General features: G+C 36.5%; 1 protein-coding gene and 1 long non-coding RNA gene across 8 annotated transcripts; both read left to right on the top strand.

Annotated features, from left to right (window-relative positions):
• The first annotated feature begins 2762 nt into the window (after positions 1-2762).
• On the top strand, positions 2763-5288 carry LOC145106579 (uncharacterized). Of its 2 annotated transcripts, XR_013707603.1 has the most exons (5): positions 2763-3029; positions 4213-4254; positions 4744-4797; positions 4885-4963; positions 5027-5288. It is a non-coding gene; the product is annotated as an uncharacterized LOC145106579 (long non-coding RNA). The 2 variants fall into 2 exon arrangements; XR_013707602.1 differs by lacking the exons at positions 4744-4797; positions 4885-4963.
• Positions 5289-7676: 2388 nt separating this feature from the next.
• LOC145157977 (uncharacterized) lies at positions 7677-13077 on the top strand. Of its 6 annotated transcripts, XM_079076946.1 has the most exons (9): positions 7677-8024; positions 9248-9517; positions 11183-11434; positions 11516-11587; positions 11710-11802; positions 11882-12019; positions 12224-12278; positions 12357-12536; positions 12631-13077. In XM_079076946.1, exons 3-8 carry the CDS (start codon positions 11222-11224, stop codon positions 12374-12376), a joined length of 591 nt encoding a protein of 196 aa, XP_078933072.1. In that variant the 5' UTR covers positions 7677-8024; positions 9248-9517; positions 11183-11221; the 3' UTR covers positions 12377-12536; positions 12631-13077. The 6 variants fall into 6 exon arrangements, with proteins under 6 accessions (XP_078933072.1, XP_078933086.1, XP_078933069.1 ...); XM_079076960.1 differs by lacking the exon at positions 9248-9517 and having other exon boundaries at positions 7678-8024; positions 12120-12278; XM_079076943.1 differs by lacking the exon at positions 9248-9517 and having other exon boundaries at positions 7678-8024.
• Positions 13078-26646: the final 13569 nt, after the last annotated feature.

A 26646-nucleotide genomic window follows, 5' to 3' on the forward strand; every position in this document is an offset into this window, starting at 1 on the left:
TCTTTAGACACTTCTTCTATGTGGCCCATGGTTACTCCTTCATTCACATCGATGACATTAATTTGTTGGCTAACTTGTGACATTACATATGGGACAATAGTCTTGTAATGATCATGCCCTTCATCCATATCTATTATATGTGACTGGTCAACAACATAGTTGACAGGGTGGTTTAAATTAAGTTTTCTATTACATGATCCTACTTCTCTTGTACAATGTTTTTTCTATTTAATTATGGTAACACACTCTTAGGTTCCAATTCCTCAATAATAAATTTGGAAGGAGACTTAAAGTAAGTAGGTAACCTAGTCTGACCATTTTTAATATACACCTTTATAAGCTTGTGTTTAGGGACATACACAACCAAATTAAGTACGTTTTGGTCAGTACCTAAAGGCAATAAGCCATAGTCTAAGGGGTATTCAGGGATATAAAAATGGCAGTAAAGGGTCTGTTCAGTTTTGTACCATAATTCTCGAACCATGTCATCAAGTTCATGGACAGAAAATAAATTAGTGTCAACGTCATCTACATATGACACAGTACCGTCGATGTATTTTCTTCTAGGTGGTTTCGTGAAGATACCATAGTGTACCTTCAACGTGAAATAGTTGTCATATCCTTCTGTAAACACAAAAATAGATAGGGTAAAGACGCTGATTTATCTTCATGAACACATTCAAGGGAAACAAAAACTGATTTTTTGAAAAATCATATTGTATCTCGATTGCAAGTCCTTCAAGATCAGATTTTTTTTCATGCAAACACATATTGAGAGAACCATTGTCGTTTACTTCTACGTAAACCCTAAAACCCAATTGCGTATGTTGTATTCAAATGGTTTGATGAAGATGAAGTCAGTGTTTTCTTGGGAGAGGAATGGGTTTGAGAGTTGACGTGAAGAAGACACAGTGACATAATGATTTCCCTCATTAAAGAAGAGGTCACAAGTGAAAGGACGAAAGTTCCCTTCCATTATTTTAATAGAATAAGACTTAATGGTAGAAAGCTGACAGAGTGAGGCTTAAAGACTAAACATCAAAAGTTTTGAAAGCACAAAGACCATCTATGAAATTTTTGATACTTAGGGACTAAAATTCAGATATGGAGAAAACATAGTCATAAAAAATGATGTTTTTTTTTTCTTTCTTTTTTCATTTTCAAACCATATTTTGTTTTGGTAAAATCTCTCAATAAAAGAATTCCTCTTAATAATATACACTTTTCTTTTTACTGTTAAATGGTTTTAAAACTCCTAAACTTTACAAATTTTTTTCGGGGTTAATAGTAATTTCATAGTTCTGACCTTCGAATTTATATTTACATTTTTCGTGGATGAAAATTGCATTCCTTAAAAAGACATCATTTTTATACTATATATAATTCCTTTTGCTGTGTAAAAACGACTTAAGCAGATTTATATCATAAAAAACTTTAAAAACATTTTTTTTGACAAAAAAACCCATGATTTTCGCTGATGAATAGTAATTGTGTAGTTAGACGTACATGTAAAGTTATTATTCAATTGCGATTTTTAATTTTTTCCTTAAAATGACATTTTGTGCATTTTGCAAGTCCAAAAGGTAATTTCGCAGGTGAGACCTCTGAATTAATGGTTATTTTTGGAGACCCCTAATGTTTTACTTAAATTTTAGAAAAATCTTATGTGTTGTGACAACATAAATCTTTCTTGATTTTGGTGTTTTCTATTATTGTTGCAAATATAGTCTTAAATTATAAAAATGAACGTAGAATTCCATGTACCCTTACATTTCTTATAGTTGACCCAGCTTGTCATTCGTTTCGAAACAATCCAAGAGATTAGTTTGTTGTCTTAAATTTTGTATAGGAACCTCGCTTGATTATCTACAACATGTAACTGATTATGATGCATATCACATGTAAATAAGGATGATTATCAAAGATACGATAAATTTGGGTTAAACAAGAAACATGGAAGTTAGTTGTTTCCTTAAATTTGTATAAGAACCTCATATTTATTGGTTGATTTATTTGCAACATGTAACCTATTATGATGAAGTTTATGGGTAAATAAGGACGACTATCACGACATGAAAAGTTTGGAGTAACGCGACTTCAGTTGTAGCATGTATCTCTCTTGCTTCTTCATAAAAGACTGTTTGTAGCTGATAATGTTATTTTGTTGTTGTAAATTACTTTGGCGTCAAACTCATTATAAATTTAATGATACATGTTTATTATGTCGAGGCATAATTTTTAGCAATCAAGTTTAGTATATACATTATATACACATCGGATTCATTAATCAAGTTTGATTCTCTTTGAATGTTAGCATTTTGTGTCATGGTAATGTAGCATTCATCGAAAAGAATATATATATATATATATATGTATAATTCAAACCGGAAAAGAAAAACGATAAACGTAAACACAACTGTTTTGTTGACACATTCATATTTTTTAAGAATATATTTAATATTCATTGGATTATTAAAATCATTTTTAGTTTGCATTGTTTGATGGAAATGTTTTGTAAAATGAAATCCCCTAATCTAATAAAACAGTACAATAACGCCACATGGCAACTCCTCCATCTATCCTCAACATTTTTTCCCGCCCAAACTTTCTAAGTGAAGTTCCAAAAATGCCCTCCAAGCCTTGAAAACTCGGCATGCTGATTAAGAGGCGTTTGAAATATTTTAAACCACAAATCAGGGATTCTTTTCAAGAATTAATAATGCAAATTTGAAAATCCTATCTTCTCTCAAATTCAAGGTTACGTAGAAAAATGGAGACTATTGAACTTTTCAAAATCATGCCAAGAAATTAGGTTTCATATTACCGATTTTTGTGATTTCAATGAGCAATCGATAATCAACCAATATTAGGGTTCGATTTCGGGTTCAAGAAAGATTTAATCAACCATAGGATCGATTGAAAGATGGTGTCTACATCGCTCCCCTTGGAAATTCATTTTTTTCCACCATCTCTATATCCACCGTTGGGTGTGGTTCATTTGGCGGTGACGATAAGCAAGATGGTCGGAGGTAATCACATATCTGTCTAATCACACAAACATTTTCATCAGAAACAACTGTTTTACACACTCAATTCGAGTAAGTTCAGGGCAAATTGATTTTGGGTTGTGCTATAAGTACCCCCTTAACTATATTTACCCCCCCTAAAATCAATCAAATCAAAATTTTGACATGTGATTTGATATCATTTTTTTTCTTTTGTTGTTTTTTGTCTTTTGTGTTTTTTTCCTATGTTGTTTTTTTTGTTGTTTTTAATTCTTTTTTCATTTAAATTATTATTATTATTATTATTATTATTATTATTATAAATTTCGCACAAAATTTTAAAATTCGGACGACATTATAAATTCGAACGACTATATAAAATCGGTTTTTAAATATTTTTTATATTGAATATTAATATTATTATTGTTATTATTATTATAAATTTCAAACAACATATTAGAAATCGGACATTATAAATTCGAACGACTATATAAAATCGGACAAATTTTGTTTCGATTTTATATAGCAGTTCGAATTTATAATGTCCGATTTATACAAGGTTGTTCGAAATTTATAATAATAATAACAATAATAATATTAATATGAAAATATAAAAAATATTTAAAAACCGATTTTATATAGCCGTTCGAATTTATAATGTCTCCCGAATTTTAAAATTTTGTGCGAAATTTATAACAACAATAATAATAATATTAAAATATAATAATAATAATAATAATAATAATAATAATAATAAATTAAAAAAGAATTAAAAACAACAAAAAAACAAAATAGGAAAAAAAAAACAACAAAAGACAAAAAATCAAATCATGGGGGGTGAGATTGGAAAAGGAGGGGAGTACTTATAGAAACCCCATGATTTTCTCCCTTTCTGGCTTCTACCTAGCTTTTTTAGGTCTTTAAACCATCTCTTTTGTTGGGCAAATCAAAGTCAACAGGTATGTAAAAAAGTTGGGCAAATCCTACTATAATATATTTATGTTTATGATATATAATTTCTTACCAACTAAGCTTAAAAAAATAAGATAGGGAGCTAGCCTACCGATTACTTAGGATACTTAATAGTCTTTGAAGTCATTTATGATGTATTTTTAAAGAACGTTTTTCCTTCTTTTAGTAAACAAAATGTGAATGAGTAGAGAAAAATAGAGGGTATCCATAGTAATTTGTTTTTTTTTGGTTTAAGGAACAAAAGCCTCAAGAGGCAAGCTATATCAAGATTCAAGAGGTATTATTGTTTTTTTTAATCTTTTTAATACAAGGGTAGGCAAAAGATAATGATTTCTATTTTTTCTGTTCGTATGTAAAGGTTGTGGCTTCATTCCTTTCGATCATTTAGAATCTAAGTTTTGGGGTTCTGATTTTATATGATCTAAGATGTAATTTTGATGAAATTATGTGTTTGTTTTGAACAAAACCTCAACAATATTTCAGTTTTGATGATTGTTATTTGATTCTAGTGTTTCAAATAAGAAGGGTGATAAAGAAATGATGAGGGAGATTCAAGAAATTGTGAGATATATGGTATGACCTATGACAAATTGCATCAAGCAATAACGAAATCATGAGATATTATTTGGTGTGGTTGTCAGGTTTACACCCTGAATACAAAAGAGCTTTTAAAATTTGTAACCAAGCAAACATTTGGTTCATTTTCTTTTAGCTTTTTATTGTGTATTGACTATCAACAAGTAATAAATTGTAGCGGTGACTGCAGGAGGGTCAAATGTTGTATATAAGTCGAATGTGCCATATTAGAAAGTCTAATTAGGTATGAAATAATGAAACCTAATGTTTATTTATATAATGGCCCACATGTTGCTTTCAATCATATTTGCTTGGTTGTTGCAAACGACAGGAGGGCGACTGCAAGTTGCGATAATGTCAGCTTTTTTACATGAAATTTATAGGCTAACTCTCACCTTCTGAAGCTAAAGGTGAAAACTTTGACTCCATATCCTCTTTTTGACATTATTCACAATTTTGTTGATTTATTTCAGATGAAGTGGCGAAAAAAGAGTCCAAGATGAATATCCAGGTAGGTGGTTGTGGTTATCAATGTTAATGTCGTGGTGGTGAAGATTGATGATTGGATCAAGAACAACTCTAAATCTCTAATTTTGGTTTTGGTTTGTTTTACTATCTGGTCTGGACAATAAGGAATTATTATTTTTAGTTCAAGGGTTTAATTATGATTCTTGAACGACAGTGGCAAAATGGTTATTTTTTAAAAGTTAACAGATAAGATGTGAAAGTCGACCATCCAAGGACCAGAAATGTTATATAATATCAAAATAAGGATGTGTGAAAAATATTTTGGAAGGCCGTGTTTATGAAAAAACAATGACATTATGAATGAACAATTTTTAAAGGATCTTCCAGCATTATAATGACTTTACAAACGTCTTCCAAGAATAAAACACCGAAACTATTGGCTAACCACCAAAATGCATTTTGTATTATCAACATTCCTATTTGGACCTTACACATAATCGATTTTTGATCATGTCAAAGACTTCGTTATATCAAGTGTTTTTGTAAAATGTCCATTCTACGGAAATTCATGTGTAAATGTAGGGGAATACATGCATTGTTAGATTTATGCAGTTTCAGATTTGAGTGCAATTAAGTGGATTGAAAAATATTATGTAGTGGGGTTATAAGTTAATAATGAATATAATGTGTTAACATTTTGATTGATGCATAGTCTAATATACTTGCATATTTTGAAGAATCTACCTAATTAATACATTTTTTACTAGAACAATAAAGTTTACCCCTTTATATAAATGGAAAGCGTTTTAAATTTGCAGGGCCAGTACTGAGAATTCAAATGTCTTGGACGAGTCGGAAAAAATGCCCTTTTGCATGAACGTATAACAAATTAAATTACATAAAATATTTTTTTTAAAACGACGATAAACTTTATAGCAATAAACATAGCAAAATCATAGTATTTTAAAGGACGATAAACTATATATATATATATATATATATATATATATATATATATATATATATATATTGTAATATTCGACCTATCTTTTATCTTTTATGTATGATGTATCTATTAAATTATTATAGCTTTTAATAGTCATTCATAGAAATTGTATTTTAGGTTTTTAATTTAATATAATTTTAAAAAATAAAAGTTTCCATCAGCTTTTCTCTTTATTTTCTTTCCTCATAGAACATGTCTGAATATAACCAAATACACATGGCACCATTATGAACATAAAGAAATGGAAATAATTAAAGAAAGAGAAACGAGACTAAAAAGAGAGAAACGAGAGGAGAAAAATAATACAAGAAGACCGGAGAGGCTAACAGATTATCGGAGAGGACCTTCGAACGACGGAGAAAAAAGAGCAAGACGCCGGAAAATAAGCACAGCAGTGGTCCGGCGAGCAGCGATAGAGATCAATGGTGGAGATGCAGGGTGGCAATGTGATACCGGTTAGATTTGGAAGTTTTCCGGCGTCGAAATTTCTAGGGCTCCATTGTTTTCTTAAACCCAAATCTTTGAGTTAAAAGAATTTTATGTCTGATTATATTTTTATTTGGTTTTATGGAGAGTTTGTTAGCTTAATTAATTTCCTAATGTAATACAATTTCTTTCGATTTTGTTAATGATTCTTTTTATTTGATGAGTGAAATTCGGATGACCCAATATAGATTCTCGTCTATGTTGCATTTATTTTAGGCCAAAACTGAATATAGTATATAAAAAAAATAATTTGAGCCCCTGAAAAGAAAATGCCTTGTGCACATGAACATGTTGCACACCCTCGTCACCGCCTTGTGAATTTGGATGATTTTAGAGGAAAACTATTAATATTAAAGAGAACTGTCAAAACTTTTCATATTTTTACAACAAAACACAAGCTTTGTTTGTAAAAGGGTTATTGTTAACATGATTTTTTTCCCTATTTGGCAAATGTGACCTCACATCTTTTGTTATAATACAAACATGAATATCATAGGAAACGAGTTACAATAAACATTTTTACGATATTAGAGATTAACTAATTGAAGATAATATTAGTAAGTGTCAACATTGATTTTGAAAAATGAATTATTCAAATTGTCTTTAAGTTGCTAAAACTTAATTTATTATGTAAAAATATAAAAAACACACAAATTATATGTTTTTTTATTAGCTATCCTAAGTTGCTAGTTATTTGTACATTTATATTTTTGTTTCAAATTTGGTCATTTTTTTACAAATCTTTCCTAAAATTATTTTCTTTTACAAAAATTTGAACTTTTTAGACTTTTTACACAAACTTCTTTGTAAATTAATAATTTTTCTATTTATATTTGATTAATCATTACGATTTCAAATGATAAACAGTTTTTTTTCTTTCTTAACCGTGGTTTCCACGGGTTTACACGTAATGTGTTTTATATTTAAGTTTTACAGAATAATAAAAACCAATAATTTATTAGATTAATGCATATTATTACACGCAATTAATGAAACACAAAAAGCCCAAAAGTATATCATGTTTTTTTCACCGCATAAAAGAATTAAGAATGTTACATTGACATTGCATTTCGTGTGAGGCAAACTAGGAACATCCTGCGAGGTCAATATGGTAATTTCGGATTGTCTAACCTAAATGGTTCCCCCTATACTATTAAACCCTCTCCTTCCAAAAGCATGTAGCGATTTAGGGCTTGTACCCTCGCCGCCATGGATATAAGCTTCAAGAAATTTCTGGTCATTCTTCCGTGCAAATACTCTTGTCTGCTTGCAAGCAACTGAATCAGCTTCTGCATTGCATTTCTCTTGACCTTTTAAAAAAAAATTATCCATTCTCTGCAAATCATATAATGGAAGTCGCTGATTATTGAAGATGGAGGTTGGAATCGGTGATTTTGCGGTTGATTTCGATATGTATTTATTGTTTTCGATGGATTTAGTTCGTGAAATATCGGCGATGGTTTTTCCGAGTCAGTCTGAAGTCTTTCAGCCGCGATTTCCCTGTTTAAAAGGTATGACTTTTTTTATGTATTTTATTTTTGCTTTTTTCTTATCTGTGGAAATAATTGTTATGTGTATGCTTGTGACTTTGAAGTTAGGGTTTATAATTTATATTAAGATTTGAGATTTCTCGACCTTCGGTAAGTACTTGCCTTAAATAGTATAGTGAAAAATATTAAAGTCATATTCTATGTTAGGCTTAGAATTTGTTTTTTTATCGAACAAAGGTAATAGAGCCATAATATGAAGCGATTGTTGACTATTGAGATAAACTTCAAGGAAAACAAGAATCAAAGTCAAAAAGAAACGCATGACTTAAAAAAATGAGTCATAGAATTTAATTAGGGAAATTATTAGAGACAACTTCTATTGCTTGCATAAATATGTTAGAATTAGAATTTGTTTTGTTTACAAAATAAAAGTAGTAGAATAATAGTGTTATAGTGATAGTTGATTAACTAAATGGTTAAGAACAATTTGTAAACGAAAAAGTGATGCCTACATATACATTCTAACTAAAAACTTTCGGGTATTAATAAATAATAAAAGACTTAAAATTAGCTGCAAAAACATAACTACCTAGACCAATAGAGCAAACTAGAAAAAAAAATGTTACAAAGCAATCAAACAAAAACATAAAAAGAATTATAATGTTATCATTTACAAAAGCAACCAAGAACACAAAATTAAGAGCTGAAAAAAACTAAAAACTGACTGCATGATCACTATTAGAAAACGTGATTTTCCCTGTTATATCTTAAACCAACCGCATAATATCCAGAAAAAAAGTCACTACAGAAAACATGATTTCCCCGTTACATCCTTCCTTGTTGCCATCTCTATGTGTATGTATGTGTATTACTACACAAAACTAGGGTAACAGAGGCGTATTACAAGAAATGTTGGCATAGTGGTGGCACTATTAGCGACGACAACCACTATTAACGACGACGCCAAACATGCTAGTTTGGTGTCATCGTTAATAGTGGTTGTTGCCGCTAATGGCGTTGCCACTATTGCCTACATCAAAGTGATCCGTGTGAACTCTCATCTTGTAACCCTAATCATTGATAGGTGGGGCAATTGCCAAACTTAGGTTAATTATTGCTCTTATGTTTAAATACGTATGTGCTAGGCCGACTTTGATTTGTATCGTAAAGTTCACTTTAATTTTGGATTTATGTCAATTATATTTTGACTAACATTTGTGTCCTATGACATTCTCCCTTCTTAGAAGCACTAGTAAAATAAGAAAATAGTTTGATTTCCTCACCAAGAAAGGAGCCAGATTAAGAAAAGAAGACAATGGATACTTTTTGTGCTTAGCAGTGGCGACTAATGACGTTGGTTATGTTGGTTATGTCAGACGACTCTTAGAGTACGGGATGGTAACCGACTCACGAAACAAAGACAACAAAATCCCACTTCACATTGTTGGAAGACGAGGTTGTCTTGCAATGGTGAGGTTGCTCAAGAAGAATGAAGCCTTATGACGGAATGACAAGTATGCTATTCATTAGATATTTTTGACTTTTTTTGGGTTAAATTTAAAGGTAAAACATTAATATGGTATGCACTAAATTTGAATATGCTTACAACTGGGGTGTTATGAAGCGGGTTTATTTTGCAATGAGGACGTCATCAATGAAATTGAGTCTAACAAGTTAACATCCACAAACAATAAGGTTGGTGACAGAGTCCAAGTAGATGAGGTTGTTGAGAAAGTCAAAGCGGATTAGGTCTAGATAAGGCAATAGAAAATGACACCGTAGCACAACAAAGTTCCGACTTGTCCTGGATTGGTCATTGAAGCTATTTTTTTACGTAATAGACCATTAAAGTTAAGGTTTACCTGTCAATAACTCCCTTATGCGACTTATACAGGAAGAACCGGTTATTTTGATGATGTGACAATATAAATTAGATTTCTATATATTTTTTAAAGAGAAAATTGCAAATTAGCTAAATATCTTAATTACAATGTCATCCAGGGTATACAAATATACAATTATTGAGAAAATTACAAATTTAGCCAAATACACTAATTACTTTACAAATTTAGCCAAAAAAAAAAAATCAAAATTGCAATTATAACCATTGAAATCGCAGATGGAAATGACCCATCTGTGATTTTGCCCTTCCATCTGCGAAGGTACAAACGCCTAAAGCACAGTTGTGCTTTACGCACTTGTACTTTTGCAGATGCAATAGTCCATTTGCAATTTTGCCTGTTCCACCTGCGATTTTCGGTTGAAAAAACTATAAAACTGTTTTTTTTCTTCATTTTTCACTCTTCAACTTTAGAAAAACTCTCTCTCGTCGATTCCCTCTGACGATTTCTTGAAGAAAATGGACGTTTTTTAAACAATCCCGAAAATATGGTTAGAATTTAACTCTTTTTATGTTTTAATTAACATTTATTTAGTATATGTTTTTATTATTTTATTATTTTATTATTTATTGTATTAGTTAGTGTAAAAAAATGAAATTATATTGTTTCTGGTTGGGTACTTTTGTTGTATTTGATAGATTTAATATTATTTATTAGTAACCTTGAAATTTTAATGCTATTTTGTTAGTGGTTGTATGAATGTATAAGTATAGACTGCGTAGAATGTGCATTGGCTTGTTGTACATTTAGTAAAATGGTTAGAATATGTTATTTTTTTAAGTTCAAAGTTAAATAAATTGTTACAATAATGTTTACAATATGTTTGGTTAGTAGTTTAAGTTGAGAAATTGATATAGCATGGTTACAATATGTTATTTGTCGTTTGTATAGTTGTTGTATAACTTGAAAAATTGTATATACTTTTCGTATAAGTGGTCGTATAACTTGAAAAATGGTTATAATAATGTTTACAATATGTTTACAATAGTCGTTTGTATATTTATCGTATAACTTGAAAATTTGTATATACTTGTCGTTTAAGTTGAAAAATTGTTATAGTATGGTTAGAATATGTTATTTTTTTTAATTTGAAAGTTAAAAATCGTTTGTATACTTGTCGTATAATTTGAAAAATTGTATATACTTGTCGTTTAAGTTGAAAAATTGTTATAGTATGTTATTGTTTTTCAGTGTAAATATAGAAATTATTGATTGAATGTTGGTTTTTGCATTGTTTATGTTTGTAATTTGAATGTTGGATTATTATTGCATCCCCAGTACGGGACCATTTTAGGAGACGACGAATCTTTGTCTAATATGCCGTCTAGTGGTCGTTCTCACGGTAGAGGTGGGCGTAGTGGGAAACCCAGCTTAGAAGAGGTGTTGAAACGACTACATGCACTGGACCAACAAGTGTTTATAAACCGAGAACCTACTGAGGTGTTTGTTGAAAAAGTGAATAATGAAGATCTATGGAATAACATCAGTTTTGAGGAGCCTGCAGTATTCCAAACAAATTTAGGTCAACCGGTTAGTTACACGCTACATTTTTTATATAATTTATTAACATATTTGAAAATTTTTGTTCATATTTTATAGTTGAAAATGTAGGTTGTAGAAGATGAAAGGATGAATAAAAATAATACAAATGAAAATGTTTTTGGTGATATTGAAGACGACACGGTTATTATATATATATATATATATATATATATATATATATATATATATTATAGTTACAATTTTAATAATTAAATTTTAAGGTGTCTTTCGTTAATAACTATAATGTGTTAATTTTAATGTAGGAGTTGGAGGAGAGGAATGAAAATGCGGGTTGCAGTAGGAACAAATTTGATGATGATGTGTTTGATTTAAATGATGATAATAAAGCTAAAGAGGTTGTTATACTTACATTTATTTTATTTTTTTAGTAGATTGAAACATTTTTTAATTAGAGATTATTGCTTATTAATTTAGGTGTCGGAGGAAGATGATTTAATAATTACGGGAAATGTAAATTGTTATGATGATTATGGTTTTGATGATAAAGAAGTTACACCCGATAGACCGAGGGCTCGAAATCCATCAAAGTATTTGTGCCCTTCTTATACCGAGGTATTCGTTTAATTTAAAAGCTTATATCGTAATAATAGAATTTTATTTTTATGTGAATTATTTGAAAGATAGAGATTTAAACATTTGAATATTGTTTTAGTTGTAAACGACTTCTCCGTGTTGCGCCTGCAAAGTTGTGATCCAGAATTATTTATTTCATTCATATAACGTGGAACATCGTTTGTATAATTTGGTGTTAGATAGAGATTTTTGGAGCGCCTTGTTTGGGCATACACACGACGGATGGTTGGAGGCAGCGGTAAAATAATTTTTGATTTTTTATTTTAAAAGTTTTTTGTTTTTTAGTTAATAACAAAAGTATCATAATTTTGTGCAGCATATGACCATTTGATGTAAACTACTGATGGAGAGACGTTTTGATAGCGACCAGCATACAATAATGCCTCCAAATTTTTTTGCTTGCCATGTTCTGGAGGATGGGTACGATCGAAGGGCGTTTATGTCTGGTATTGCTACATTCCTCAACTTCATGGTTGTTTGGTAGGATGTCGATACGGTAAACTGAATTTTATTTCTTGAAATTTTTTTCGTTATTGTCGTTATGTTTTTGTATTCTGATATGTAAACATAATTTTTTTTACCTTATACAGGTCCTAATGCCGATTCATTCATTCCCTAATCACTGGTTATTTGGGGAACTACGATTGGTGTCAATGGAAGTCCATCTTTATGACAGTCTCGGTAGAAGGGATTATGAAAAATTCAACTCTGATGGAACCTTTACCAAATTTGAAGCTCGGGTGGCAAATTATTTAGACAAGATTGACTATTGGGCCCGGAGGAACATCCCAAGGATTCCATTGAATATGCAATTCATTTTCGAAGCAAATGTTCCCCAACAAAGTAGTCAGTTAGGAGATTGCGGTGTTTTGCCAACGTGAACTTATTGACCCAAGGAACGCAGCTCTAGAGTTTTGCAAACGGATGACAAAAATTTATTGGGGGTCGAGTCTTGGCCCTATGTAGTTGGATTATATATTTGTATATGTAATTGAATGTTGGATTTGATTATTAACCGTTTAATGTTACAACTACAACCGAGTACACCATTAGTCTATTTTTAGTTTTAACGTTACAAATACAAAAGTTTAAACATAACAACAATTAAAACAATTTAATGACCTATTAATAACTTCAATACTTACAACATAACAATGACACCACTATTTGTTTTAACGTTACAAGTACACTGCTCTAAACATAACAACAAATACAACAATTTATTGACGTAACAACTTCAAAACTATCAAAACAATATTAAAAAGCTTACAACTTGTAAACAATAATTGCCAAAAACAACACCCAAGTACAAACTAATGCTATCTTTAACTTCTTATTTTCTAATTGAAAGTGCTTATTAGAGTTAGCTACTTTAGCTATTACCATAGATGATTGGTCTTTCTCTTCATCAACCCAACTGATAAACCAGCATTTTGGTCCCTGTAAATTTAAACAATCATGAGGGTGTAAATATGAATGAAGTTAAGAACATGATACCATATAGGGGCAAGCGTAAAATAATCTTCCTGGGTTTTTAGCTGTACCAGAAATCCTAATGATACGTTCACCTCCGCAATTACAGTATCCCATTCGACTTATTTATTCTATCAAATATGACTTACTTTCACAGATAAATTTCATGGAGTGACTTTACACCTATTTATAGAAGAAATTTTATTACAGACAATTATGTTTGACTATGAAATGAACTGGTTTGACTATGAATTTAAGAAGTTGAACTATGAACTTCAGACAAGTACATTGTCTTGTCTTGTCTTGTCGGTCAGTGATGTTTGACTATGAATTGAACTGGTTTGACTATGAATTTAAAAAGTTGAACTATGAAGTATGAACTGTAGAGAAACACCAATTTGTATATAATTATAATTGGATTCGTGTGATGATTGTAAAACACTTTCATTGCTTGTGAAAATGAGTACTTACACCGAAAGAAGCTTTTCTCAGCTACGAATATTCTTGCATAATCTTCAAAGAACAAATCCTAATACCTTCACAGCCATCAAGAAAACAGATACCAACCGCTTTCAATTCTGTTTTGTGGCTTTAGGTTGCGTGGTATAACATATTTGGTTTATTGAGTTAATTAATATTTCTCGGCATGTCCATGCCCATGCCTATGCATATGCCTATGCCTTTGTCTATGTTTATGCCTATGCCTATTCCCATTCCCATGCCCATGCCCGTGCACATGTCGACGCCCATGCCCATGCCGATGCCCATGCCCATGCCTATGCCTATGCCTATGTCTATGCCTATGCCTATGCCTATGCACATGCCTATGCCTATGCCTATGCACATGCCTATGCCTATGCCTATGCACATGCCTCTGCCTATGCCGATGCCCATGCCCATTCCCATGCTCATGCCATGTCCATGCCCATGCCTATGCCCATGACCATGCCCATGCCTATGCCTATGCCTATGCCTATGCCTATGATTATGCCTGTGCCTATCCCTATGCCTATGCCTATGCTATGCCTATGCCTACCCCTCTTCCTCTGCATATGTCTATGCGTATGCCTATGCCTATGCGTATGCCTATGCCTATGCTTATGCATATGCCCATGCCCATGCCCATACCCATGCCCATGCATATGCCTATGTCTATGCCTATGCCTATGCCTATGCCTATGCCTATGCCCATGCCCATGCCCATGCCAATGCCCATGTCCATGCCCATGCCTATGCCTATGTCTGTGCCTATGCCTATGCCTATGCCCATGTCCATGCCCATGCCCATGTCCATGCCCATGCCCGTGGCTATGCCCATGTCCTTTCTTATGCCCATGCCAATGCCCTTGCCCATGCCCATGTCCATGCCTATGCCTATGCTTATGCCTATGCCTATGCCCATGCCTATGCATATGCCTATGCCTATGCCTATCCCTATGCCTATGCCTATCCCTATGCCTATGCTTATGCCTATGCCCATGCCCATGCCCATCCCCATGCAAATGCCCATGCCCATGCTCATGTACACACCCATGGCCATGCCTATGCCTATACCAATGCTTAAGCCTATGCCTATGCCTATTCCTATCTTTATGCCCATGCCCATGCTCTTTCCCATGCCCATGCCCACACCCATGCACATGCCTATGCCTATGCCTATGCCTATGCCCATGCCTATGCCTATGTCCATGTCCATGCCCATGCCCATGCCCATGCCTATGCCTATACATATGCCTATGCCCATGCGCATCCCCATGCCTATGCATATGCCTATGCGTATGGCCATGCCCATGCCCATGCCTATGCATATGCCGATGCCGATGCCCATTCCCATGCCAATACCTACGCCTATGCCTATACTTATACTTATGCCTCTGCCTATGCCATTTCCCTTGCCCATGCCCATGCCCATGCCCATGTCCATGCCCATGCCCATGCGCATGCGCATGACCATGCCCATGCCCATGCGCATGCGCATGACCATGCCCATGCCCATTCCTATGCTTATGCCGATGCCTATGGCTATGCATATACCAATGCCTATTCTCATGCCCATGCCCATGCCCATGCCCATGCCTATGCCTATGCCTATGCCTATGCCCATGCCCATGCCTATGCCTATACCTATGCCTATGCCAATGCATATGCATATGCCTATGCCTATGCCTATGCCTATCCCCATGCAAATGCCCATGCCTATGCCCATGCCCATGCCCATGCCCATGCACATGCCAATAGCCATGCCTATGCCTATTCCAATGCTTAAGCCTATGCCTATGCCTATTCCTATCCTTATGCCCATGCCCATGCCTATACCTATGCCTATGCCTATGCCTATGCCTAAGTCCATGTCCATACCCATGCTTATGTGTGACATCCCCATTTTCACAGCCAGAAAAGACCGATTTTGTTTATGCTTTATAAAAATCAGAGTACCCTTTTTAATAAAAGTGTTGCGGAATTTGTTCCCAGAAAAAAAATGATAAATACGTTATCAAAGCATTTCCTAAGAAATATATTTTATTCATTTTAAAACATTTGGGATGTCATCGTCAATACAGAAACATAAGCATAAACAGAACTTACATTTATTTACACTAGTGATCTACATCTCTTTAATCTCTCAATGTAATGTAACTTCATATCGACACCTGTGATACAAATAAGCTTGAGTGGGTCAGGTTGGGAAACCTGGTGAGTACATAGGGTTTTCAACCCACAATAATATAATTATTACGTTAAACATCAAACAATCAAACCAATTACTCATCCCCATTATCTTATTTACTCTTAAGGATCTACCCTAAGAATTAGCTATTCCTCGTTCATTCATTCCTAAGGATTATCCTAAGGAATAGGCACGAAATCCATCGTTGCCAGGGTTTACTCAACATGCACTAAATCCATAGTTGCCAAGGTTTGCTCATCAGGCACTAAATCCATAGCTGCCAGGGTTATCTCGTTTATCGACAGTATCGTTTCCGAGAATCCACTCGCAATACATGTCAATGGGTTTTTATCTCGTTTATCGACAATATCGTTTCCAAGAATCCACTCGCAATACATGTCAATGGGTTTTTAGAGTACAGCTGGTGAATACACAGTTCAAATAACACCTACAGGTTGCGAGCCTGCTAGTGTTCCACTGGACTGTCTAGAATAGTCTGTGGTTGTCATCCATACTTTGCTAGATGACGGGGCCAACACTTGCGTAAAAGGCTTCTCTCATGGTACGCCTCTCACCCTTATCTCATGGTCTATATCACCTCTCATCGTTTTGTTTTTGTCACACAACAACTATTTCATCTACCCATGTTTTACCCAACACATTTTGTAGATATAAAATACATATATAGTTTAAATCATTTAAAACATGTATAAAAATCTTTCACCCAGCATAGAATGCAGACAATATGCACACGTAGCATGTAATTTATATTAAATACTTCATATCTATGTGTAAGATGAAAGTAACTATGCACTCACCTGATAAGGTGGTGACTCGGTACTCGGACAGCGCTTCGTTTACTTAAAACAGCTTCTTTCGACAAAACCTAGTATCATTACCACTAGAGTTTAGTCTAAGGTTCGACGAGAGTAATTAATAGTCTAGCTATTATTACTATTATATAAGCGTTAAACAATACTCTTCACCTACTATGTACAGACAGGGGCCAGACATAAAACACCGGAGGGCAGGACCATTTTGGCATATAGCACTTCTGAAATCCAACAACCCTATGCGGCCCTTTAAACCAGATTCCCCGTACCGCGAGTAGTTAAAAAGATATTATAACGACACTTATATAACCCATAATAATAGCTCAAATAATTATTATAAGGTCCTAATAACATTACTATATTGAAACATAAGTTATACTAAAGATAGGGTAGGCATAACTCACTTACATCGGGTTTTCTCGAAAACCGGGCTTCGCTGGAGCAGTGTTCCCGAGCCGAAAGGCTCTTCTTCTCGGAGCCGTCCGGCGCTTCGGGCTTCCGCCTCATGCTAGGGGGATTCCCTAGGCTTTTTAGGGGGTTTAGGGAGTTAGAGAGAGGTTCTAGAGAGAGAAAGAAGGGTTTGAAGGTGTGAGGAATGAGCTTCACCCGACACCTCTATTTATAGGGGGCTGGAGGCCATTTCACGTCGTGAAACATAAATTCACGTCGTGACCCGCTGGAGACAGCCAGGCACAGCCTGGTGCTGACACGTGGCATCGCACATAGGGTGGAAATTAGCTGATTTTCAAAAACTCATAACTTTCGCATACGAGCTCCGTTTTCGACGTTATTTTTTCCACGCGTAGGTAAAAACAAGATCTACAACTTTCATTTAGAATCAGTCGGCTAATTCTCGACCGATCTTAAATTTAACAGTAGGAGGAGATTAGACTGTTAAATGACCGCGAAGAATTCGTAACTCCTTCATACGGACTCCGTTTTCGTCTGTCTTTTTATCGTTGAGTTCCTATTAATGAGATCTTCAACTCTCATTTAGGCCGCGTAGGCCAAACGCCGCTCGAACTAAAATTCGAGTTTCGGGCCTTGCACTGCTATGCCAAATCTTAGAAAAATTATAACTTCCTCATACGAAGTCAGATTTGGGCGTTCTTTTTATGGACGCTCTCAGTTTAACGTATACTACGACTTTCATTTAGATTGCTAAGGATAAAAAGTCCTCCATCGTAAATTAACTATTTACGTCTCCCGGTGCCGTGCCGGTTTTGCCGAAAAACTTCGACAGGCCATAACTTCTTCGTTATAACTCGGATTTCGGTGTTCTTTATATGAACAGAACCCTTGAGACATATTCTACAACTAGGTTAATATTATTTATTCTAAATAATCTTATGTCGAAAATTCGTTTTCGACCCCTATTATCTTTAAATTGACTAGCCCGGATCTACGGGCGTTACAATTATCTCCCCCTTAGGATGATTACGTCCCGGAATCATCAATGAAATAGGGCTCACACGATGACTCCATACGTTATCTCTTCATCCTAGGTAATAATCGTAACTTCTTTGTTCCTTCGAATGAGTATCTAACTCTTGGACTCGTTGATTGCAGGCAATGCTCAATCTTTCACTTGCTCCCTATCTCACGTTAGACTCCAAATTATGACATTCAAGTCACAATCTCTATCCTCACTGTATACGAACTTAAGATAAGTTCTTTTATTACTACAATGGAACGATGTGTCATATTCTAATGACCTATCATCGTATGTTGCAACGCTTAGACTCAGGTCTCTTAGAGTCTTCCAGAACAGACTATACTTTCCTTCATGTGCTAATCTCATCTTAAAAGGTAGCATTTCTAGCTACAAGCAACCGTCGCGATACCTCTATTGATCTCTTTGATTAATTCTTCCGGCTTAAGTCAGGTGCTACATCGAACTTGGTTCTTGGAACCACATAACATACTCGTCATAGTCGGACTCAATTTGGTATGACCACTAGGGTCGGAATAACAATCATCTTCTTAATCTTTACCGAAACAATGGTAACGACATACTTGAATAAAACGAAATCAATACTAGCTCCTTGGTAACCTTGTGACTAACCCTGATCCAAGTGCGAGTCCTGTGCTTCCGGTAGTATAGGCCTCTACTACCATTCACACCTACTCATACTCATCCCAAGTATTGTCTCGCAGTCCCCAAGTTCTTATTTCTTAAAAGCACAAAACAATTTAACACATACGAATGTGTCCAAATAATCATAAATATTTCCCTAGACTCTACTAGGACTTCTTCCATGCATATCTTCAACAACAATTCTGCTTCAACTCGGTTGGTGATGGAAACATCAGACGATAGGACAACTTTAGGAATTACACAAATCGTTCTATCATCACGCCAATCAAATGTGTACATTCGTACGTACCATACTCCTCTATACACAACGTTATTTTATCAAACGTATTCTAAAAGCAAGATACCACTCTTACGGTATCTTCCGATAGGTATCATTCACTATCGTAAGCCTTCTCATTTACTCCATTTATTTAATTCGCTACGAGTCTTCACCAAAACGTTATGTTCACTGAAGCATGCGTTCAATATATCGAGAATAGAATATAGATAGAGAAGGTTTAAAGCGTGTAATCCTCCTAATTAGTCCGAAAAGTTACATGTCAGTTCTAATACCGTAATTAAACGTTTAGAAATCTGAACACATAAAGTTTCCAGATCCGGTCGGCAACAGACCATAGATCCGATCAAACGATAGCATAAAGCATCACAAATCATTTAGCACATAAAAGCATGTTAGGCATTTTCCCTAAATAAGCTAGTGCTTGCGTCTATTTAGGTGTACTACCTAAAATATCTTAGACACACTCCTCACAATCATCGCTTAGCATTCTAAGTTTAAGTCTAGAAATAAATCTTTATTCCTAGTTCGCTTAAACTAATGCTCTGATACCAACTGTGACATCCCCATTTTCACGGCCAGAAAAGACCGATTTTGTTTATGCTTTATAAAAATTAGAGTACCCTTTTTAATAAAAGTGTTGCGGAATTTGTTTCCAGAAAAAAAATGATAAATACGTTATCAAAGCATTTCCTAAGAAATATATTTTATTCATTTTAAAACATTTGGGATGTCATCGTCAATACAGAAACATAAGCATAAACAGAACTTACATTTATTTACACTAGTGATCTACATCTCTTTAATCTCTCAGTGTAATGTAACTTCATATCGATACCTGTGATACAAAATAGCTTGAGTGGGTCAGGTTGGGAAACCTGGTGAGTACATAGGGTTTTCAACCCACAATAATATAATTATTATGTTAAACATCAAACAATCAAACCAATTACCCATCCCCATTATCTTATTTACTCTTAAGGATCTACCCTAAGAATTAGCTATTCCTCGTTCATTCATTCCTAAGGAATAGGCACGAAATCCATCGTTGCCAGGGTTTACTCAACAGGCACTAAATCCATAGTTGCCAAGGTTTGCTCACCAGGCACTAAATCCATAGCTGCCAGGGTTATCTCGTTTATCGACAGTATCGTTTCCGAGAATCCACTTGCAATACATGTCAATGGGTTTTTATCTCGTTTATCGACAATATCGTTTCCAAGAATCCACTCGCAATACATGTCAATGGGTTTTTAGAGTACAGCTGGTGAATACACAGTTCAAATAACACCTACAGGTTGCGAGCCTGCTAGTGTTCCACTGGACTGTCTAGAATAGTCTGTGGTTGTCATCCATACTCTGCTAGATGACGGGGCCAACACTTGCGTAAAAGGCTTCTCTCATGGTACGCCTCTCACCCTTATCTCATGGTCTATATCACCTCTCATCGTTTTGTTTTTGTCACACAACAACTATTTCATCTACCCATGTTTTACCCAACACATTTTGTAGATATAAAATACATATATAGTTTAAATCATTTAAAACATGTATAAAAATCTTTCACCCAGCATAGAATGCAGACAATATGCACACGTAGCATGTAATTTATATTAAATACTTCATATCTATGTGTAAGATGAAAGTAACTATGCACTCACCTGATAAGGTGGTGACTCGGTACTCGGACAGCGCTTCGTTTACTTAAAACAGCTTCTTTCGACAAAACCTAGTATCATTACCACTAGAGTTTAGTCTAAGGTTCGACGAGAGTAATTAATAGTCTAGCTATTATTACTATTATATAAGCGTTAAACAATACTCTTCACCTACTATGTACAGACAGGGGCCATACATAAAACACCGGAGGGCAGGACCATTTTGGCATATAGCACTTCTGAAATCCAACAACCCTATGCGGCCCTTTAAACCAGATTCCCCGTACCGCGAGTAGTTAAAAAGATATTATAACGACACTTATATAACCCATAATAATAGCTCAAATAATTATTATAAGGTCCTAATAACATTACTATATTGAAACATAAGTTATACTAAAGATAGGGTAGGCATAACTCACTTACAGCGGGTTTTCTCGAAAACCAGGCTTCGCTGGAGCAGTGTTCCCGAGCCGAAAGGCTCTTCTTCTCGTAGCCGTCCGGCGCTTCGGGCTTCCGCCTCATGCTAGGGGGGTTCCCTAGGCTTTTTAGGGGGTTTAGGGGGTTAGAGAGAGGTTCTAGAGAGAGAAAGAAGGGTTTGAAGGTGTGAGGAATGAGCTTCACCCGACACCTCTATTTATAGGGGGCTGGAGGCCGTTTCACGTTGTGAAACATAAATTCACGTCGTGACCCGCTGGAGACAGCCAGACACAGCCTGGTGCTGACACGTGGCATCGCACACAAGGTGGAAATCAGCCGATTTTCGAAAATTCATAACTTTCGCATACGAACTCCGTTTTCGACGTTATTTTTTTCACGCGTAGGTAAAAACTAGATCTACAACTTTCATTTAGAATCCGTCGGCTAATTCTCGATCGATCTTAAATTTAACAGTAGGAGGAGATTAGACTGTTAAATGACCGCGAAGAATTCGTAACTCCTTCATACGGACTCCGTTTTCGTCTGTCTTTTTATCGTTGAGTTCCTATTAATGAGATCTTCAACTCTCATTTAGGCCGCGTAGGCCAAACACCGCTCGAACTAAAATTCGAGTTTCGGGCCTTGCACTGCTATGCCAAATCTTAGAAAAATCATAACTTCCTCATATGAAGTCAGATTTGGGCGTTCTTTTTATGGACGCTCTCGGTTTAACGTATACTACGACTTTCATTTAGATTGCTAAGGCTAAAAAGTCCTCCATCGTAAATTAACTATTTACTCTTCCCGGTGTCGTGCCGGTTTTGCCGAAAAACTTCGACAGGCCATAACTTCTTCGTTATAACTCGGATTTCAGTTTTCTTTATATGAACAGAACCCTTGAGACATATTCTACATCTTGGTTAATATTATTTATTCTAAATAATCTTTTGTCGAAAAGTCGTTTTCGACGCCTATTATCTCTAAATTGACTAGCCCGGATCTAGGGCGTTACATTATGCCTATGCCTATGCTTGTGCCTATGCATATGCTGATGCATATGGATATGCCTATGCCTATGCCTATGCATATGCCCATGCCCATGCCCATGCCAATGCCCGTGCCCATGCCCATGCCTATGCCTATCCCTACGCCTATGCCTATGTCTATGCCTATGCCTACGCCTATGCCTATTCCTATGCCTATGCCTACGCCTATGCTTATGCGTATGCGTATGCGTATCCGTATGCCTATGCCTATGCCTATACCCTTGCCCATGCGTATTCACATGCCCATGCCTATGCCTATGCCTATGCCTATACCTATGCCTATGCCTATGACCATGCCCATGCCAATGCCCATGCCCATGCCTATGCCTGAGCTTATGCCTATGCATGTGCCTATGCCTATGCCTATGCCCATGTGCATGCCCATGCCCACGCCCATGTCCATGCCCATGCCCATGCCAATGCCCATGCCTATGCCTATGCCCATGTCCTTGCCTATGCCTGTGTCTATGCCCTTGCCCATGCCCATGCCAATGCCTATGCCCATGTCCATGCCCATGTCCATGCCCATGCCCATGCCCATTCCTATGCCTATGCCTATGCCTATGCCAATGCCAATGCCAATGCCTATGCCCATGCCCATGCCCATTCCCATGCCCATGCCCATGCCCGTACCCATGTCCATGCCCATGCCCATGCCCATGCCTATCTCTATGCCTATGCTTATGCCTATGCCTATGCCTATGCCTATGCCTATGCCAATGCCTATGCCCACGCCCACACCTATGCCTATGCCTATGCCTATGCGCATGCCCATGTGTAACATCCCATTTAGAATATAATAATTAAATGATAACCTGGAACCCGAGAAGCAAATTGTATTATTATTATATGTCATTATGGCCCAAAATCAAATAACAATTAGCTGGGAGTTTATTCCGGGAAGCCAAGTGGCAGGATTTGAATCTCCGGGGATCAAGGTGTAATTCTAGGATTTATTTTGTAAAGATTTATAGAAGTCAAGGGTTAAAATGTAAGTCTCGGGTTAGTTTTGCAAATATTTATGAAGGCAGTGACTAAGGGGTAAATATTGGGACTTCACTTGAAGAGATTTTGGAGGCATATGGGCTATTTGGTAAATTTCGTACTTAATGTGAAATGAATTTTAAGGCTGAGGGTTGAAATCGTAAATTATGGATTAGTTTTGAAAGAAAAGATGAGAATGGGGGACCATTTGTGTCATTGTGGGCCAAAGATTAATGGAGCCGGGTATATAGCTTTTCATTCCCGTCCATACCCTAACCATAAGCCTCTAAGCACCAGCCGCCATCTCCATCCTCTTTCTTGGCCGCCACCTCGTCGCTTGTCGTCTTGCCATCGGATCATCACCATCATTCGTCGCCGGTTGTTGTGCGTAGCCGGGAGAGACCACCGAGGGCTGTCGAGGGTAGCTGCACCGGGGAGGGATCGAAGAACCACTGCTGTGACCGCCGCCTGCTGCCTCCCCATTGTGAAGCCGTCACACCTTTGCTGTCGGTGATGCCATGCGCGAACGAAGAAAGCCGACTGGAGCGACGCCTGGGCAGTGTGATAGCGTCCTCGGACGCCTCTTCTTCTCTTTTTTCTCCTGCCCCACCTTTCAGCCATGCCGCCATCGTCGCTAGGGCCGTCGAGCGCCGCCGCTAACCGATCTTTTGCTGCTGGTACTGTTTCATCGCTGCCATCAGATGTCGTCATTTCCTTGGTGGCAGAAGAAAAAGAAGACCGACACTGTGGTCGTGAGAGAAGCCGGTCGCGTTTGCGGCTGTGGGGTTCGTGGTTGCTGCCGCCGACGTTGCCGTTAAGCCGCTGCTGCCGGACTTCTTGTGTCACCATCGCCGCCATGTGGGTGGCAAGGTTTATCTCACAACAGAAGGATGTGTGTATGTGGTTTTGGCTGTGGTTTTTGGTCGGATTTCACAAGAAGGCCACCACCACCACCGTGAGGTGGTGGCTGCCGCCATGCACCACCGTCGGCCACCATAGGGTGGCTGTGTGTATGTTTGTCTATTTAGTGTGTGTGTGAATATTTTGGGTATAAGCATTGTAACATGTAACTAGAAAGTGAAATAATGGAAAAGAAAACCCTAACCACCACCGTGAGGTGGTGGCTGCCGCCACCGGCCGCCGTGTCGGGTGGCGGTGTGCTTTGCATTGTGGTATTGATTCGTTGGGATGCTTGAAACCCTAATGGGCTTAATGAAACTCTAGTGGACTTAATGGGGCCCAATAAAGCCCTAATTGACCTAATAAAATCTTAATGGGCCCAATGAGGCCTAAAGTGACCTAAAAGCCCAACCGGTTGACTAATGGGCTAGTATTGGGTAGGAAACCGTAATATGGATTTGGAAAATCCTAATGGCTTAAAACCTTAATTTTGAGAATTCATCGGGACACACACGAGATTATTTAATAACTTGAAATATTAAATAATAATCATTGGCAAACTAACTTAAGGCAATAATAGACTTAATGGATTAAGTCCTTAATGGATTAAGTCCTTAATGGGTTAAGTAAGAAACACTTAACCCTAATCATCATTTCATATGAAAGCCCTATTTTCACTTGGGCCTTGAGTTGGGCCTTCCTATTGAGCTTTAGTGATTGGACTATTGATAGGCTATCCAAGAACAAGTTAACGGACCAAAATAATTAGATGGGCTTTAGGATAAGGCCCATGTGAGGACTGGGGCCCAATTTGGAAAATTGGGCCATAGATCGGCTATAACTGGGCCTTTATGGTTATGAGAGATTGGGCCATTAGTATGCCAAGTGTTTAGACCAGGAGGGATGGTTGGGCCTAAGGGGTAAGGCCCATGTGAAGGGTTAGGCCCAATTTGGAAAATTGGGCCATGTGTTGGGCTTTGGCCCATTACTTGACTATTGGGTTTTGCAGTGTGAGTTGGGCTTTGGGCTTGGAACCCAATTATTAACTGGGTATTGTTTGATGTTGACAGTTCGGGAAGCTGTCAACCAGTAGCTGGAGTTTTATCCGCGGGACTTCAGCAGTGCCAGGTGAGTTCTCCTCACTATATCAACATGGTCTAAGGCACCAACGCCGACCCTTATCGGATTTGTATTTGAGTTTATTGCATGATATGCTTATTGATTTGCATCCTGGTAATTGGGATGGTGATATGTTTAATGACCTGGTAGTTAGGGTGTTGTCATGTTATTATGATCTGTTAGATCGGTATCCTGGTAGATAGAATGTTGTTATGCTATTATGATTGTTATATCGGTATCCTGGTATATAAGATGATGCTATGTTAGTGACCTGGTTAGGTCGGTATCCTGGTTATAGGATGTTGCTATGATTGGTGATCTGTTAGATTGGTATGACTGTTATATATATGCAAGTGTATGATATTTATGTACACATGCTTGTTTGATTTGGGGTTGGGTTGAGGCAGTCCTGCTTTGTGCTGGAGGCCAACATACACAGGGCGGTCCGGATAACCTGAAGGCCCTGCAAAGGGATTCGGTCATACCGAAGGCCCGACGAGCGATCCGGATAGGCTGTAAGCCCTGCGAGGCGGTCCAGACGTGTCGAAGGCTCGGAGAACAGTCCATATAGACTGAAGGCCTGTGAGGCGGTCCAGTCTGGCTGACGACTCATTATGCATGCTGTTCTGTATTGGTTATATGATATGGTTATGTTTGTATGGTGTTGGTATTTTGGGGTAACTCACTAAGCTCTCGGGCTTACAGTTTCAGTTTATTGTTTCAGGTACATTAGATGATCGCAGGAAGGCAAAGGCGTGATCGTACAGCTCCTCATATTTTATGGTTTTATGAATTGATTCTGGGGATACTTTGATGTCTAAACTATTTTGAAAACAAACTATAATAACTTGATGGTTTTAAAATGTATTAAAAAGTTTTAATTTGGCTTGAATTTTATGGGTGTTACAAGTTGGTATCAGAGCCTTGGTTTGAGTGAATTGGAGGAACATTCGTGTGAATCCAGTCTCAAATCAAGGAAAGGTTTTCAAAGTGATTTCTAAAATGGTTTTCAAAATAAGTAAAGGAGGATGCAGAGTGTACGATTAGTCGGAGCCAGTAAGTAGACCCCAAAATACCATACAATTATTTGATTATGTGATATGTTAGAACAACATGCTAGTGCTAGGCTA

The sequence above is a fragment of the Lactuca virosa genome, chromosome 1 (assembly GCF_052849685.1).
Source record: "Lactuca virosa cultivar CGN04683 chromosome 1, Lactuca_virosa_CGN04683_v6, whole genome shotgun sequence".
Classification (NCBI taxonomy): Eukaryota; Viridiplantae; Streptophyta; class Magnoliopsida; order Asterales; family Asteraceae; genus Lactuca; species Lactuca virosa.